Here is a 14395-nt window from a genome sequence, read left to right as displayed (position 1 = left end):
GGGCACGGGCAGGAAGCGAGAGCAACGCGGCGGTACTACGCGTGCGCGAACTCGCACACAGGCCGAGCTGCACATGCGCAGGACGGCGGCGGCGGTGCGCCTGTTGGAGCCCGCTCGTGAGCCCGTCAAATACCCGACCTCTGTTTCCCGTGAGTCCAAGCGACCACATGTTAGGGGACGTCTCGAAAGTCTCCACCCTATCTGGTGGTTTAGAGGCGCTACGCTGAGACTTGACCTCTGGGACCAGGGTCCGGATTTCCCACTTGCCTTTGCTCCTGTTAGGGATCAAGGAAAGGGGTCACCTCGAGTAGTGGGCTGTGTTTATGTCCTGGATCTCTGGTCCTTTGCTTGCCCTGAGATCTATTGGGTTGGCACTGAGATTCCCCACGAGCAGGAGAGGACAAGGAAAGGGTGTATAGTATGCACATCACTGAAATATTACAAGTTTCACTAAAACACTGGTCTACAATTAATATCCAGTCATGACATTAGATATTATCATCCATGGGCACATGGTTTCTCCAAGAAAGGGGAAGAAAATAGAAAACGTAGCTTGTCCAGATTATACAACGAATGCATGAAAACTGGAGAACAATCAGAAATCACGCACAAACCAACCAAACAAACCCAGATACCTGAGATCTTGCGCATCAAAGAGAATTATGTGTATGTTACCTGAAAATGTCATTTTTCAAAAATGGGACCATAAGGACGATGCTTTATCAGTATTTTTTGGTGAGATGATGTAATCCTTTTCTTAGCCAATTGCTTCTTAACCAGTAGCGGGTGGTGAGGATTAAAAGTAAAATCTCCTGCCATCCAAGAAATCCTCTCTGCAACTATAGAAATAAGGACAACCACGCTATTGTTTGTTTTTTTTTTTAAGATTTATTTTAGAGAGAAAGAGACAGAGCAGGGGGAGGGGCAGAGGGAGAGTTAGAGAGTGAATCCTAGCCGATTCTGTGCAGAGTGTGGAGCCCCATGCAGGACTCGATCCCACAACCCTGAGATCTGGACCTGAGCTGAAAACAAGAGTCCCCCCACTGACTGAGCCACCCAGACTCCCCTGTTCTATTGTTAAATAACCATTAAACCAGACTGTGTTGTTTATCACAGGCGAACTACTAACAAGACAGCAAGGAGAAAAATGAACCTCGCCTTTTCAATCAGCTCGTCAGATACATTCCATTACATAGAAGTTCTCCAGCAAAACAATACACCTGTTTCAGGGTCACAGGACTTGCCAGCGGCATTTGGTATAAGTTTTTCATTGTTCATCCTAAATGTACCTTGTCATCTTGGTGCCCATCCGTGCCAGTAGTCTCTGTCCAAAGGAAAAAGAAAACTACTTACCCATTTCTGACAAACAGGTCGTTAAAGCTCAGAGCTAGGTGTCTAGGGCCCACCCTCAACTCTCCTGCTGACAGAGAGACACTACCTTCCTTGAGGCTTACATTTCAAAGAGATCGCTCCCAGGCCCTTAAGAACAACCATCCCCTGTTACTATGCTAGCAAGAAAATGGTTTAGCTTCTAGGAGATTTAGATACATACAAAATCCACAGAGGAAGTTTTCTCCAGGTAACACTCTTTCCAAAGGTAATAGTACTGATTTATGCTAATGATGGGCACATAACCCATTCCTGATTTCTCTCACTGAGCTGTTGCATCAAACGAATCCTGCACAAAAGGCGTGCTTCTCCGGAAGCTGCTCTGTCCGCCATGGCTGTGGCTGTGTAGCCCGGAAGTCCTGCCCAGCACTTGCTGCTAGTAAGTGTGGTCTGTGCCCGAATTCCCACCAACAGACTTCTCACCAACAGAATGCTGGAATTCATGAGAGGTGACCACACTTCCCCTGGGCCTGAGACTGGAAGACCTCCAGGCACATTTCTTCTGTGTTCTTTTCCATTTTCGTCAGGTAAAGGAAGGAAGCTATGCTGAGCACCTTGGGGAAGACAGGCAGAGCCCCCCACCTGCCCCGTCTATTGGGTCCTGGCCTCCACCCTTGCCTCCCACATAGGCACTGACCTGCTCACCTGAAGACTGGGACACCCTCCTGCCTCTCAGTCCACTCTGGTTCTCTGCCTGTGAACTCTGGCTGTCATGCCCACCTCTCCCTCACCACCCAACTCTGTCCCTGCAACTCAGAGACATCCTGGGCAGCCCCAGGACCCCTGCCACATACCTCAGCCTAGATAACTCTCTGGGCGGTGAACTGGAAGCTCTTGGGGGCTCACTCCTCTCTCCAAATGGCTAAAACCTGTCATTTCATATATTCATATATTTCCCCCTCCTAGAAACTTCTTTAAGCAGGGAAGGCAAATCTGAACCCTGTGATTCTGTCTGGGCCAGAAGTACCAGATCTGCACCTTTTTTTTATTTTTTAAAGATTTTATTTGTTTATTTGACAGACAGAGATCACAAATAGGCAGAGAGGCAGGTAGAGGGGGGGGGGAAGCAGGCTCCCTGGTGAGCAGAGAACCTGACATGGGGCTCAATCCCAGGACCCTGGGTTCATGACCTGAGCCGAAGACAGGGGCTTTAACCCACTGGGCCACCCAGGCGCCCCTGGACCTGTACCTTTTAAAATATATACATATTATTTATTTATTTTTCAGAGAAAGGGCACAAGCAGGGGGAGCAGCAGAGGGAGAGGGAGAAGCAGACTCCCCGCTAAGCAGGGAGCCTAATGCTGGTCTCTATCCTAGAACCCCAGGGTCAAAACCTGAGCCAAAGGCAGACACTGAAATGACTGAGCTACCCAGGTGCCCCAGGTCTATACCTTTAATGTGGCTTCATTAAGATGTCTTCATTTATTAGTATTTAAAATATAAAGCTTTCTCTTTTTGTATTTGTATTAAGTACAAATATTTCCCCCAATTTGTCATTGACCTTTTGAACTCAATGTTTTACTTTTATTTTCTGCCATATGGACATAATGTTTTTAAAGATTTTTATTTATTTATTCATCAGAAAGAGAGAGAGAGGGGCAGAAGCAAAAGGAGAAGCAGCCTTCCTGCTAAACAGGGAGCCCTCATGTGGAACACGATCCCAGGACTCTGGGACTATGATATGAGCCAAAGGCAGACGCTTAACCATCCAAGCCCCCCAGATGACCCTCACTTTCTCTTCCTACTTTTCTTCTGTTTTGACATCATACCTGAAGAAGCCTTTCCAGCCCTTAATTTTCTAAGTAATTGCCTGTGTTGGCTCCTGTTTCTCTTTAGCACATCAATTTTATGAAGATAACTGGCATTCATCCTCAAGATTTGTGAATCATTCTTCTCTTAAAGTCTTTCAACCATTTTTTTGCCCCCAAACTAGCACATTCACGGTGACCAGGAAATGTCAGAGGCTAAGAAAGCTCAAGTTTCCAATCTGTATGAAAGAACTAGTTCTCCTTTGAAGCCTCGGGACATGGCTTGCTTTAATGCAAGGGGCCACAGAAGTGCGAGGAAAGTGACTGAATCTGAATTCCCTCTTATGCAAAATACTGGTTGGATGGGTTTACAGGGAAGCTGCAACAAAGTAAGACAACCCACGGACCTTAACAACAGAGATGAATTGTCTCCAAGCTCTGGAGGCTGGGAGTCTGAGATCCAGGTGTGGGCAGGCCTACTTCCTTGGCGGGGTTGTGGGGGGAGCGGGTCCTCGGTCCCATCCTCTCTCCTTGGCTTGTAGACGACTGTCCCCTCTCTATGTATCATCACACTCTCTTCTCTCTACCTGGGAGTCTCTGTATCCAAATTTTCCTTTTATCTTTTTTTAAGAGTTATATATTTACTTTAGAGAGAGAGTGCATGAGCAAGGGGCGGGCAGAGGGGGAGACAGAGAGAGAGAGAGAGAAAGAAGCAGACTCCCTGCTGAGTGCCGTGCCTAGCTTGGGTCTCATGACCTTGAGATCATGATGTCCACCCTAAGGCTTCATTTTACCTTGATTTTCCTCCGTAGAGACCCACCACCAAAAAAGAAAGAAAAGAAAAAGAAGAAGAAAACATCACATTCTGAGGTACCAGGGGTTAGGATTTCAACACACGAAGAGGGGGAAGGGGGCTTGGACGGGAGCACACAATTTTACCCCTAGCCTTTGCGTCCCTGGTCTTGTCCAGTTTGCTTCCTCACTGCCTTGGTTATGTTAACATGGGCAGAAAGCTTACAGATCATCTTATCTACGTATTTTATTTTATAGGTTGAAGAGATGGGACCCTGAAGGCAGGAGGATTTGCACAAGGGCATGTGCTGCTTTGTAACAAAACCATTCCTTTCCCATTCGCACTACCCCCCATCTTTTAGACAAGCATATTATAACTACTGGCTTATGTTCTCCAGATTGTCTACCAACGGGAGTCTGAGCAGATGGAGAAGGGATATCATGAACAGGACAGAGGACTCGAATCAGAGCAGCCGAGGTGAATCCTGGGGTCTTGCTTCAGTCTTTAGCTCATCACATCCCTTGTTCTAAAAAACAAATCCCAGAGGTGCCTAGGTGGCAGTGGGTTAAAGCCTCTGCCTTCAGCTCGGGTCATGGTCTCAGTATCCTGGGATCGAGCCCCGCATCGGGCTCTCGGCTCGGTGGGGAGCCTGCCTCCCCACCCCTCTCTCTCTGCCTGCGTCGCTGCCTACTGGTGATGTCTGTCAAATAAAGAAATAAAACCTTTAAAAATAAATAACTAAATAACAAATCGCAGACTTCTGTTTTGTTATGGTGGGGGTCCACTCAGGTCTGATGGCTGAAAACATCAGGAATGGAAATCTGAATGCAAATAGGCTTCCTAGAGATTGAACTTCTGCAGCCACGAGTCACGTGTCCTTCATGGGGCAGTGTGGGACCCGCAGGAGGTCCAGGACCCAGGGACACTGTGCGGGAACCCCAAGGCCACCTGCAGGCTCTCTGAGACCTCATCCAAATGTGAAGGTTAACAATTGCAAACAAAGGTAACCGTCGGTCCCTGCACCTTGGATCAACTACTTTTTAAAACTTTCAGTTTTATTGAGGTGTAACTGACATATAAAACCGTACGTTTTAAAGTGTACATCATTATGATGTACACAGTGAAGGGATTCTAACCACCTAGTTAATTAACACATCCATGACCTCACCCACTGACCTTTTTGAGGGGTGAGAACATGTCAGTTCTACTGCCCTGGCAAATTTCATTTATGTGCTATGTTGTGTGCTGTGTCTGATAGTTCTGTGTCTGATAGGAGATCTGTAGACTTCATCTTCTCACTGAAAAGTTTTCTTCTTTTTACCAGCCTCGCCCTAGTTCCTCCACCTTCCCCACCCCTGGCAACCTCCTTTTTTTTTTTTTAACCTTCTGTTTCTCTGAGTTGGACTTTTTTTTTTTTTTAATTTCCCATATAAATGTTACCACGCAGTATTTGTCTTTCTCTGTCAGTCTTATTTCATTCCACATAATGCCCTCAAGGTCCATCCATGTTGTCACGAATGGCAGGATTTCCTACTTTCTCACCTCTATACAAATACCAATCTACAGCTCCCTGTGTATGGACCTCACATCCTCTTTATGCACGCCTCCGTTGACGGACACCAGGGTAGTTTTCCTATCTCGGCTATTGTGAGTAATGCTGCAATGAACACAGGAGGGCAGATAGTTCTTTAATATCCTGTTTTCATTTCCTTTGGTTGTATACCCAGCCATAAGAGTGCCAGATTATAGGGTACTTCTGTTTATTGGGGGGTTTGTTCGTTTGGTTTTCTAAAATCTTTGGAGAAACCTCCATATTGTTTCCTGGGTGAACTGGTTTGACTTTATTTATGCTTCGACTGGGCTCCTTAGCTATCCGTAAGTTTGATCGAAGTGCAAAATAAAACTTGAGGCACATCCCGAATTAAAGATGTGTTTCTCATCCAATTTCAAACAATGGATCGAAAGCAAGGCTTAGCCAAAAGGTGGACACAATACTGGCGTCCATCAACAGATGGATGGATAAACTAAAAATGGTATGTATGTATCACTTTTCTTATATGATTGTGAAAGGAACATGTAAAAGTGCAAACATACACACACACAGAATGGATATTATTCATCTTTAAAACAGGAAGGAATTCTGTCACACAGTATAACACAAAGGAGCTTGGAAGACATTTTGTTGAATGAAATAAATCAGAAACATACACAGAAAATACTACATGATTCTACGGATAGGAGCTATCTGAAATAGCCCAATCTCTAAAGACAGAAAGTGGAATGGTGCTTGCCAGGGGCTGGGCGAGGGGAGAACGGGCAGTTCTCCTTCAGTGGGTGCAGAGTTTCAGTTTCAGGGAAGACGAAAAAGTTCTGGAGAAGGATGGTGCTGATGGTCACACAGAGACCCGAAGGTGCATACTGCTACCAAATCATACCCTCAAAAATGGTTAAAATGGTAAATTTTCAGTCCTGTTATTTTAACACAGAAGGAGAGAGTGAGCAAGATTCAGATGCACAGGTGAGAAGCAGAGGTAGGAGGTAGGAGGTTGGGAAGAAGCTTCCTCTGATGTTAATGGACAGCCGGCCAGTACCTCTGTGACGGCGTCTGTGCTACCACATGCTTCCCACCTTCTTGGTTAAACAGATTCTGCCTTAAACGGGAGATTTTTCCATCTAGCCTTTTTGTGCATGTGGCATTTTGTTCATAAGATACACAAGTGGGCATGAAGTTTCTGGGTCGAGAGTGATACACGGGCTTACAAATTTCAGATGCAGACTAGAGCTGATTAATTGTGATCAAGGGGCAGGTTTTGGGTGGTCCAGGGACTTCTTAAGTTGTAGACACCATCTGAAGTGTGTGAGAACACAGGTACAGTTATCTACCGGTTCAGGTTCCCAAAATGTCTCTTGGGCTCAGAGTTGCCTCAGAGGAGGGCGTGAGTGCTCCCCCACCACTGAACCCCCACCCCCAACACAATGTCAGTAAAACATGGAGCAGAAGAAGTCTACCAAATCAAGTGATTTAAACTAACTTTCTTTTAAAAAATTATTTATTTTTCAGAAAAAGAGAGGGAGGGAGAGGGAGCGAGTGAGCACAGGCAGAGAGGCAGGCAGAGGCAGAGGGAGAAGCAGGCTCCCCGCCGAGCCAAGAGCTGATGTGGGACTCAATTCCAGGATGCTGGACCGTGACCTGAGCCAAAGGCAGCTGCTTAACCAACTGAGCCAACCAGGCGTCCCTTAAACTAACTTTTACTTCCAACAAGTCCATGTACCTGGAACCTTCTTGACATACTTATGTCTGTCTTGTAAGTTCTTACGTTTCGGCCCATCCCAAATTCCCTTGTCTCTTTCCTCCTTCTCCCACCAGATTGTGCCCTGAATAGGAATAGGAAGGATGGAGAGAGCCCAATATGTGCCAAGAGGGGAGAGAGCCGGGCATCTGCTGGAGAGGAGTAGAGCGATCCACACCCCTCGAGGACAGTTTTGGAGGATGGTCCAAGGCTGGGTCGGTGGCTGGAAACAGCCCTTACCTCGAGTAGCAAAACTGGACATCAGTGTGGCAGTTACATGTTTCCCTTCAAACTGGTTGCCAGGTTGGAATGACCTGTGACATCAGAGGCTTCCGACCTTCCTGATTGGAAGGACCAGATTCCATGGTGCTTGGCAGCAGAGGTGGACAACTGTATCTTCACAGACCTTTTGGCCTCTCCTGGCTTTGCCCCAGCTTGGAGAAGGGATCACGGGCTTGTGTTCAGTCGGAATTTGCCCAGAACAGGGTCTCAGGTTTCTGGGAGGACAGAAAGAGCTTGGGAAAAATCATGGCTGATGATCAACCTAATCAACCGCATTCCCAGTCTGAGGACCAGAGTCCCCAGCCTAGCACCTCAGGGTACCAGCTCAATGTGGTGGATGATGAAATCCCAGGACCATCAGGTGAGAAAGGAGGAAGAGGAAGGAACTTGGGAGGCTTGGCTAGTAAAGAGGAATGGGTACAAAAGTCAGGAAGGAGTGTCTGAGTAGGGTGTGTGTGACAGGAGAGATCCAGAAAGCCGGGGATTGGAGAAGGAAAGTATAGGAGTTGGGGACAAAACTATAACCATGGAAGGAAAGCCCAGGAAGCAGGGAAAGAGGGTTAGGAGATGAGGTCCAAAGAGGAGGTAAAGGAAGAGAGAAAATTATGCCATTATTCCGAGGGCAGAAGTTATCTACAATGAAATTTTGAGGATGGGGGTGGTGAAACAGTGCCAAAGATGAATGGGGACAGATGTGTATCAACAAAGGAGAAAGATGGACACATGGTTGGGGAGATGTCGATTGTCAGTAAGGCCGGAGAGAATGAAGGGGAAGTTGGGGTTTTTGGAGGGGGAGAATGGGTGGCTGAATTCCAAAGACAAAAGCCTTATACTGTAGCCTGGTTTCTTCACTCAGCCCCCTGGGTAGACCCCCGCCCCATGCCTGAGTCCCCCACAAGGAAGAGAGGAAGGGATGAGTCAGATGAGGAGACAGGCTCTGGCGCTGAGGACATCTGGGTCGTGGAGTCACTGTGTGGCCTCAAGATGAAGTTGAAGAGACAACGGGTGTCTTCAGTGCTCCCTGAACACCACGAGGTCTTCAAAAAGTTGCTTGGTAAGAAGATCTCCTCCAACCCTCTTCCATTTTCTCTTTAAATTCAAGAAGCTTCCAATGGAAAAGAATTTTCCAGTGGAAAAGCATTCTCTGAAGATTGGTGAGCTCTCCATCCTTGGAGGACTCCATAATGATCCCTCACTGGGGACACATGAAAATGACAGAGGATTAGGTGAGACTTGGAGAAAGGTCTGTACTTGGGATGAGAAAGATTGGTTTCAGTTACACTCCTGAGATGTCTTAGTTCTTATTGGTCTTTTGCTATTTTTTTTTATATTTTATTTATTTATTTGACAGAGAGAGAGAGAGATCACAAGCAGGCAGAGGCAAGACAGAAAAAGAGGGGGAAAGCAGGCTCCCCGTTGAGGAGAGAGCCTGATGTGGGGCTCGATCCCAGAACCCTGGGATCTTGACGTGAGCCAAAGCTGAGGCTTTAACCCATGGAGCCACCCAGGTTCCCCTTATTGGCCTTTTGACTCTAAATGTCTTTGGCTGTGTGTGTGGAGTTGGGCAGGGGGTGTGGAAATGACATGCCATCTTTATTCCCTTATGTCACTGTGGGATGAGAAAATGACAGGGAATGACTGTGGTCTCCGCAGTGGCATGTCCATGCATGATGAGACAGCGTCCCTGTTGACTTCCCATCCAATGTTACAGGTGTGCTCCCTCAGCCTCCCCACGCCGGAAGCCACCAACGTTGTCCGGGCGGTGACTGGTCTTTGCTCCCTTTTGCCCATCAGCCTCACCGCTGGCCACATCCTGGAACTTCCCCAGGAGAGGCATCATTCTCCTCTTTGCCCTGGAATGCTCCCACAGTAACCCCGTTGTGCTTCTCAACCTGACCTATGCCCTCTTTTCACAGAGGATCCTGTCATTCAAAAATTTCTGGCCTGGGACAAAAATCTGAGCGTATCCGACAAGGTATCATTGTTCTCCACTCAGATGTGTTCTTGCTCCAACATCTGTCCTGGGGAAGGGCGATGCCTCCAAAACCCTTTCTCCAACCTCATACTGCCAACACTTCCCATTGGGGACCTCGTGGTTTCCTGCAGGTCCTCTGGGACCTGAGTCCCAGGCATGCCCCTCTGGCTGTTGCCACCTTAAGTCCCTTCTTTCTCAGCTCTTGGGTGGGGCTCCCCTTGGCTCCAGCTTCTCAGAGACCCTCCAGAGGCCGGCTGTCCTGAAGACAAGCCCTCAGACCAGCACAGCTTGCTATCCTGGGAGCACCATCAACTCTTCCCTTGACTACTTTGGTTTGCAACCAACCTTTTGACACCAAAGAAGCAAATTCACCCAGTCCGTCAAAGCGGGAGCACCTGCTCCAGCCTCCTGTCCCCATGCCCCACTGGTTTTCCTCGCCCAGGATGTGACCTCTGTCTGACACTGTGTCTCCTCTTGCCGCCAGTATCTGCTGTCTATGGTCATAGCTTACTTCAGCCGTGCTGGCCTCTTCTCTTGGCAGTACCAGCGAATCCATTTCTTCATAGCCCTGTGAGTATTTTTGTCTCATCCCTCAGTAGAATTCGCTACCTGGGTGGATGGAGGAGGAATGTGGGACCCTAAACTTTCTTCTACTTTTTTTTTTAAACCATTTCTAACTGCTTATTAAACTACTTTTAAAAAAAACTGTTGACCCCGTGTATAAAAACGATAGTATTATAGTATAGTGTTTTTTAGACTGTTCCTTGTAAACACAAACAACCCTGACGTCAGCCAGGAGAAGCAAACAGAAGACCCTTCTAAGAGGACAGAAGGAATGAACGGACACGGCCCTGCACTGAGCAAACAGACTAGCGAAGCAGCCAGTCCTGATCCTCTGTCTCTCCCCTTCCCACCGCGATAACAAGTGTAATTGTTTTCCTCCTAAGCATTCCCAGCACAAATGCCTACATTCACGCCCCCCAAGACATAGCACAGATCTGTTGTGAATGCTTCCGCGGGTGAGTCTTACAAGACCGTCCCCAATCCTGCGGGCGCTATGTGCATGAAGTCCTTCAAAGTTCTGGTCTCCTCCTTCACTCTCCAGGGCCAGTGGTGTTCTGGGTCAAGGCCAGGCTTCCGAGCTTGGATCCAACCCTTTCGTCTTCGTCCGACTTGCTCATCCCCTTGGTGTTTCAACCTTCTAAGGACACTTCCCTCTGGTCCTATATTGCATTTTCTGTCTAGGTAATTTTGCACCTATACGCGAGGAAAACGACTTGTCCTCAAGGTCAACTTCAACTCCCATATCTTCAGATGCTCCCCCCTTCCCCGCCCCGCCAACATCCCTGACTTCCGCACCGCAAAAGCACTTCAGTAAAATCCGAGTGTCATGGATATTCTGGACTATGGTTATTGCCTATCCACTCCCCGCCCCACCCCTCTGTCCCCTTCCCCAATCCCATTAGACTTGATGCCTGCAGGACTTGTCAAGATATTACCACACTCTCAAAGACACTGCAGAATTCCTTCTGTTTTGCATAGGTTTAAGTTATGTTGGGACTAGGAGGTGATCAGTATTGCACTTGAACATGAGAAAAAGCATCATTTATTCCTTCAACAAATACATATAGAGTACACCTTATGGACCAAGGACATGAGACAATGGGAAGAGAGGTTCAAGAAGTGCGTGTTGAATTCATGCACCCATGAACCCAGTCCTGTATTAGTCATTTGGTAGGAAAGTCATGGTTACAGAATAGAACAGGGTCAGCTCCTGCCCATGGGAGATGTATATGGCCTTGCTCTATGGGAAGACAGGTTTGTGCACAAACTAGCTAAAGGGAAGGGGTGGGTGTGGGTGTCCCCCCACAGGACATGCCCTCAGGCTTCCCATTGAGTTCCCTCTCCATCCTCAAGCTGGGAGAAGTCTCTGCCCAGCCATGCCCTCTTGATGACTGAGTGGCACTCTGTGACACTGGGTAATAAGCAACCTGTGTCCTTGCTGGGAAGCTGAGCTCAGATGGGGGAGGGGCATCCTTCCCGTCCTGCTCCTGACCAGCCACCTGATGTCTCTCTCCAGCTACCTGGCCAATGATATGGAAGAGGATAACCAGGCCCCCAAACAGGCCATCTTTTCATTCCTCTATGGGAAGAACCGGTCCGAGCGACCCTTGTTCCACAAACTGAGATTCCAATTTATACGATCCATGAACTGGAGGACCAGGGTGTCCCGAGAAGAGTGTGAAGAGGTAGGTTGGCTGGAGGGATTTGGGGTGTGGTGCCCATGGGAGAGAGAGGAGGTGCAGCAAGGGACATGGGGATTTGGTACCAGAAAGAATTAAGGGTCTGGACGACAGGAGGGAGCAGGTCGGGGGTCGCGGGGGCTGGGCCCATCTGGAAGTTGTGTTCTCATGGGGCTGCTTGTCTTCTAGATCCAGGCTTTTGATCCAGACCTGTGGGTGTGGGGGCGAGACCGCCTCACTCTGATGCCCTAGGTCTCCTAGGGCCATGGAGGCCTGAGGTCATCGGCCTAAGGGAAGGTAGGTCTCTGTCCTCATGGGTCCAGGCACAATGATTTCTTGTGTAATGAGGAGATCTGAGGAATCCAGGAGCTGAACCCACGCTCCTCTCCCTAGCCCCACATGTCAGCCTTCCATGCGCTAGGAGGTGGAAGCCGTACACGCACTCAGGTCCCAGCCACGAGCTGACAACCCCACAGAGCCATGACTCAGGGAGACGTGTGGAAAACCTTAAGGACCTCAGGAAAACCAGTTTGTCACAGAGGCATGGACTTGGCTGAAATGATTACATTGAAACCAACTGGGCCCAGATGATAGCTCTGAGGAAATGTTGACTTTCTGTGAAAAGGGAGCAAGTTTCCAATTTTTTCCCCTACATTGTGTTTTTACTTTCTCTTTCATGCCTCAGAGATATGAATTCTGGGGATTTATTTACAACAAAGTAAATGTCTAACAATAGGGCATTGGATGGAACAGTCTATCTATCCAATAATAAAAGATAAATTAGGACTAACTGTATGTTCATCCAGATTTGCTTGCGAACACATTGCTGATGCCAGATGACATCTGTCAGTCCTTTGTGTCCACTGCCCACTTCTGGACGAGTTTCTCATCTCGTTCCATTGCATCTTTCCCCTCAGGTTCACATCAAGGAGTGTGTCAGAATGAGTGAACCTTCAGAAATACTAGTTTCAGGGTGCCTGGGGGGCTCAGTGTTTTAAGCCTCTGCCTTGGCTCAGTTCATGATCCCAGAATCCTGGGATCGAGCACCACATTGGGCTCTCTGCTCAGCCGGGAGCCTGCTTCCCCCTCTCTCTCTGCCTGCCTCTCTGCCTACCTGTGGTCTGTCTGTCAAATAAATAAATAAGATCTTTAAAAAAGAAAAGAAATACTAGTTTTAGCATAGCTTATTGTGATCAGCACGTAGAGTTATAGATTTGGGCAAAGGATTAAGTAAAGATTTGGTTTAAATCATGTGAACTAGTTCTCAGTCCATTCGGGCTCCCCAAACGAAGTACAACATGGCTTTGAGCAACAGACACTTATTTCTCATGGTTTGGAGGCTGGAAGTCTGAGAGCAGGGTGCCGGACCCTTTTATGGGTTGCAGACTGAGTGGGTTCTGAGTTATGTCACTGGGGTCTCTTTTATCAGAGCACTACTGCCATTGTTGAGGGCCCCCCCACCATGGCCAAATCATCCCAAAGAGCTCATCTTAAAGCACCATCACCTTGTGGGTTAGGATATCAATGTACAAATTTGAGGGAGGTGAAGAGACAAACCTTCAATCATGTAGCACTGACCAAATTTAGGACTAGGTGTTATGGTTAAACATTAGGATCTAGGGTTAGAATGGAGGATTATGTGGTCTCATGGTTCATGATGTTGATGTTTGCAGTATGGTTCTTTGTTCAGACTTTAAGTAGCACGAAAGGACCAAGGTGAGTTTCAGGTCTAAAGCAACAATTCTCTCAAGTTTGTTCGTTTGTTTTGTTGTTGTTGTTTTGTTTTTGTTTTATTTTTAAAGATTTTATTTGTCAGAGACAGAGAGAGAACACAGGCAGGGGAGTAGCAGGCAGAGGGAGAAGCAGGCTCCTCATTTGAGCAAGGAGCCTGATGTGGAACTCATTCCCGGGTACCTGAGCTGAAAGCAGACGCTCAACTGCCTGAGCCACCCAGGCGACCCTCAAGTTTGCTTTACTCCCTGAGCAGAATCACCTAGAGTCCTGGCTATCAAGCAGATAACCGGGTGTGACCTTAGGCTCATGAAAAAATTTGGGGGGTCAGGGTCACCAAAGTCCAAGAGTCATAACTGAAAATGAATTGGGGTTTAGAATGAAGGATTAGAGAGAAAGTTGGATTCATGAATTAGTCTAAATTCTGGTTAGAACTGACCAAGATGTCTGGAGCGTTGACTCCTTGCGATCTGACTTCCTCTCTTTCTCTCAATTTCAGATCCCTGAGCTCCGGGAGACGCAGGTTTACAGCAGGAAATCAATCTAGACACTAACAACAGGCATGAGGAAGGAAGAGAGGAGTCTCTTGTGCAGATAATCTAGAAGAATCCAAGACCTTATAAAATTAGCTAAAGTGAATTTTCATATTGTACTCCGAGGAGCTGGGAGTACTTATAGGAGTCCAGAGAAGGACAATAAGAAACCAGGCTTTTTTTCAAGATCCACCCTCTCTTGGGGTGCTACCAAATATTTCAGATTTTTTAAATTCAAATCTCCCTTGAGGTAGGAGTTGGAGATCCTCTTTTTTATGCATTGGGACACAAACAAGGAGGAGATTACTTCAAAAATATGAAACGAGAGACAAAGGATTATAATAGCCTAATATTATGCCATGAATTTCATTGGTATATTTTGAAAATGTTGTCCTTAGAACTATTTTATTT

General features: G+C 47.3%; 1 protein-coding gene and 1 long non-coding RNA gene across 4 annotated transcripts; both read left to right on the top strand.

The window, feature by feature from the left end:
- Positions 1-16: 16 nt before the first annotated feature.
- LOC106003954 lies at positions 17-4599 on the top strand. 3 transcript variants are annotated; one of them, XR_006605270.1, is made up of 4 exons: positions 17-149; positions 1117-1256; positions 3323-3601; positions 3950-4599. It is a non-coding gene; the product is annotated as an uncharacterized LOC106003954 (long non-coding RNA). The 3 variants fall into 3 exon arrangements; XR_006605269.1 differs by having other exon boundaries at positions 3512-4599; XR_006605268.1 differs by having other exon boundaries at positions 3323-4599.
- A 2992-nt stretch (positions 4600-7591) lies between these two features.
- LOC101684120 (speedy protein E4) lies at positions 7592-12094 on the top strand. The gene is made up of 6 exons (XM_004775004.3): positions 7592-7863; positions 8359-8556; positions 9419-9477; positions 9962-10047; positions 11558-11726; positions 11910-12094. The coding sequence occupies exons 1-6, from the start codon at positions 7749-7751 to the stop codon at positions 11970-11972; spliced, it is 690 nt and encodes a 229-aa protein (XP_004775061.2). The 5' UTR covers positions 7592-7748; the 3' UTR covers positions 11973-12094.
- The last annotated feature ends 2301 nt before the right edge of the window (positions 12095-14395 follow it).

This window comes from Mustela putorius, unplaced genomic scaffold, assembly GCF_011764305.1.
Source record: "Mustela putorius furo isolate JIRA1106 unplaced genomic scaffold, ASM1176430v1.1 tig00000139_pilon_pilon_pilon, whole genome shotgun sequence".
Taxonomy (NCBI): domain Eukaryota; kingdom Metazoa; phylum Chordata; class Mammalia; order Carnivora; family Mustelidae; genus Mustela; species Mustela putorius.
Note: the sequence above shows the minus strand (reverse complement) of the source record. Positions and strands in the feature narration are given on the sequence as shown.

Bases quoted from the DNA above. Each gene is read 5' to 3' on its own strand.
- LOC101684120 (XM_004775004.3), top strand. From the start codon at position 7,749: ATGGCTGATGATCAACCTAATCAACCGCATTCCCAGTCTGAGGACCAG. The intron at 8,557-9,418 runs GTAAGAAGATCT...CTCTTTTCACAG, and splicing joins GGTCTTCAAAAAGTTGCTTG to AGGATCCTGTCATTCAAAAA. The intron at 11,727-11,909 runs GTAGGTTGGCTG...CTTGTCTTCTAG, and splicing joins CCCGAGAAGAGTGTGAAGAG to ATCCAGGCTTTTGATCCAGA.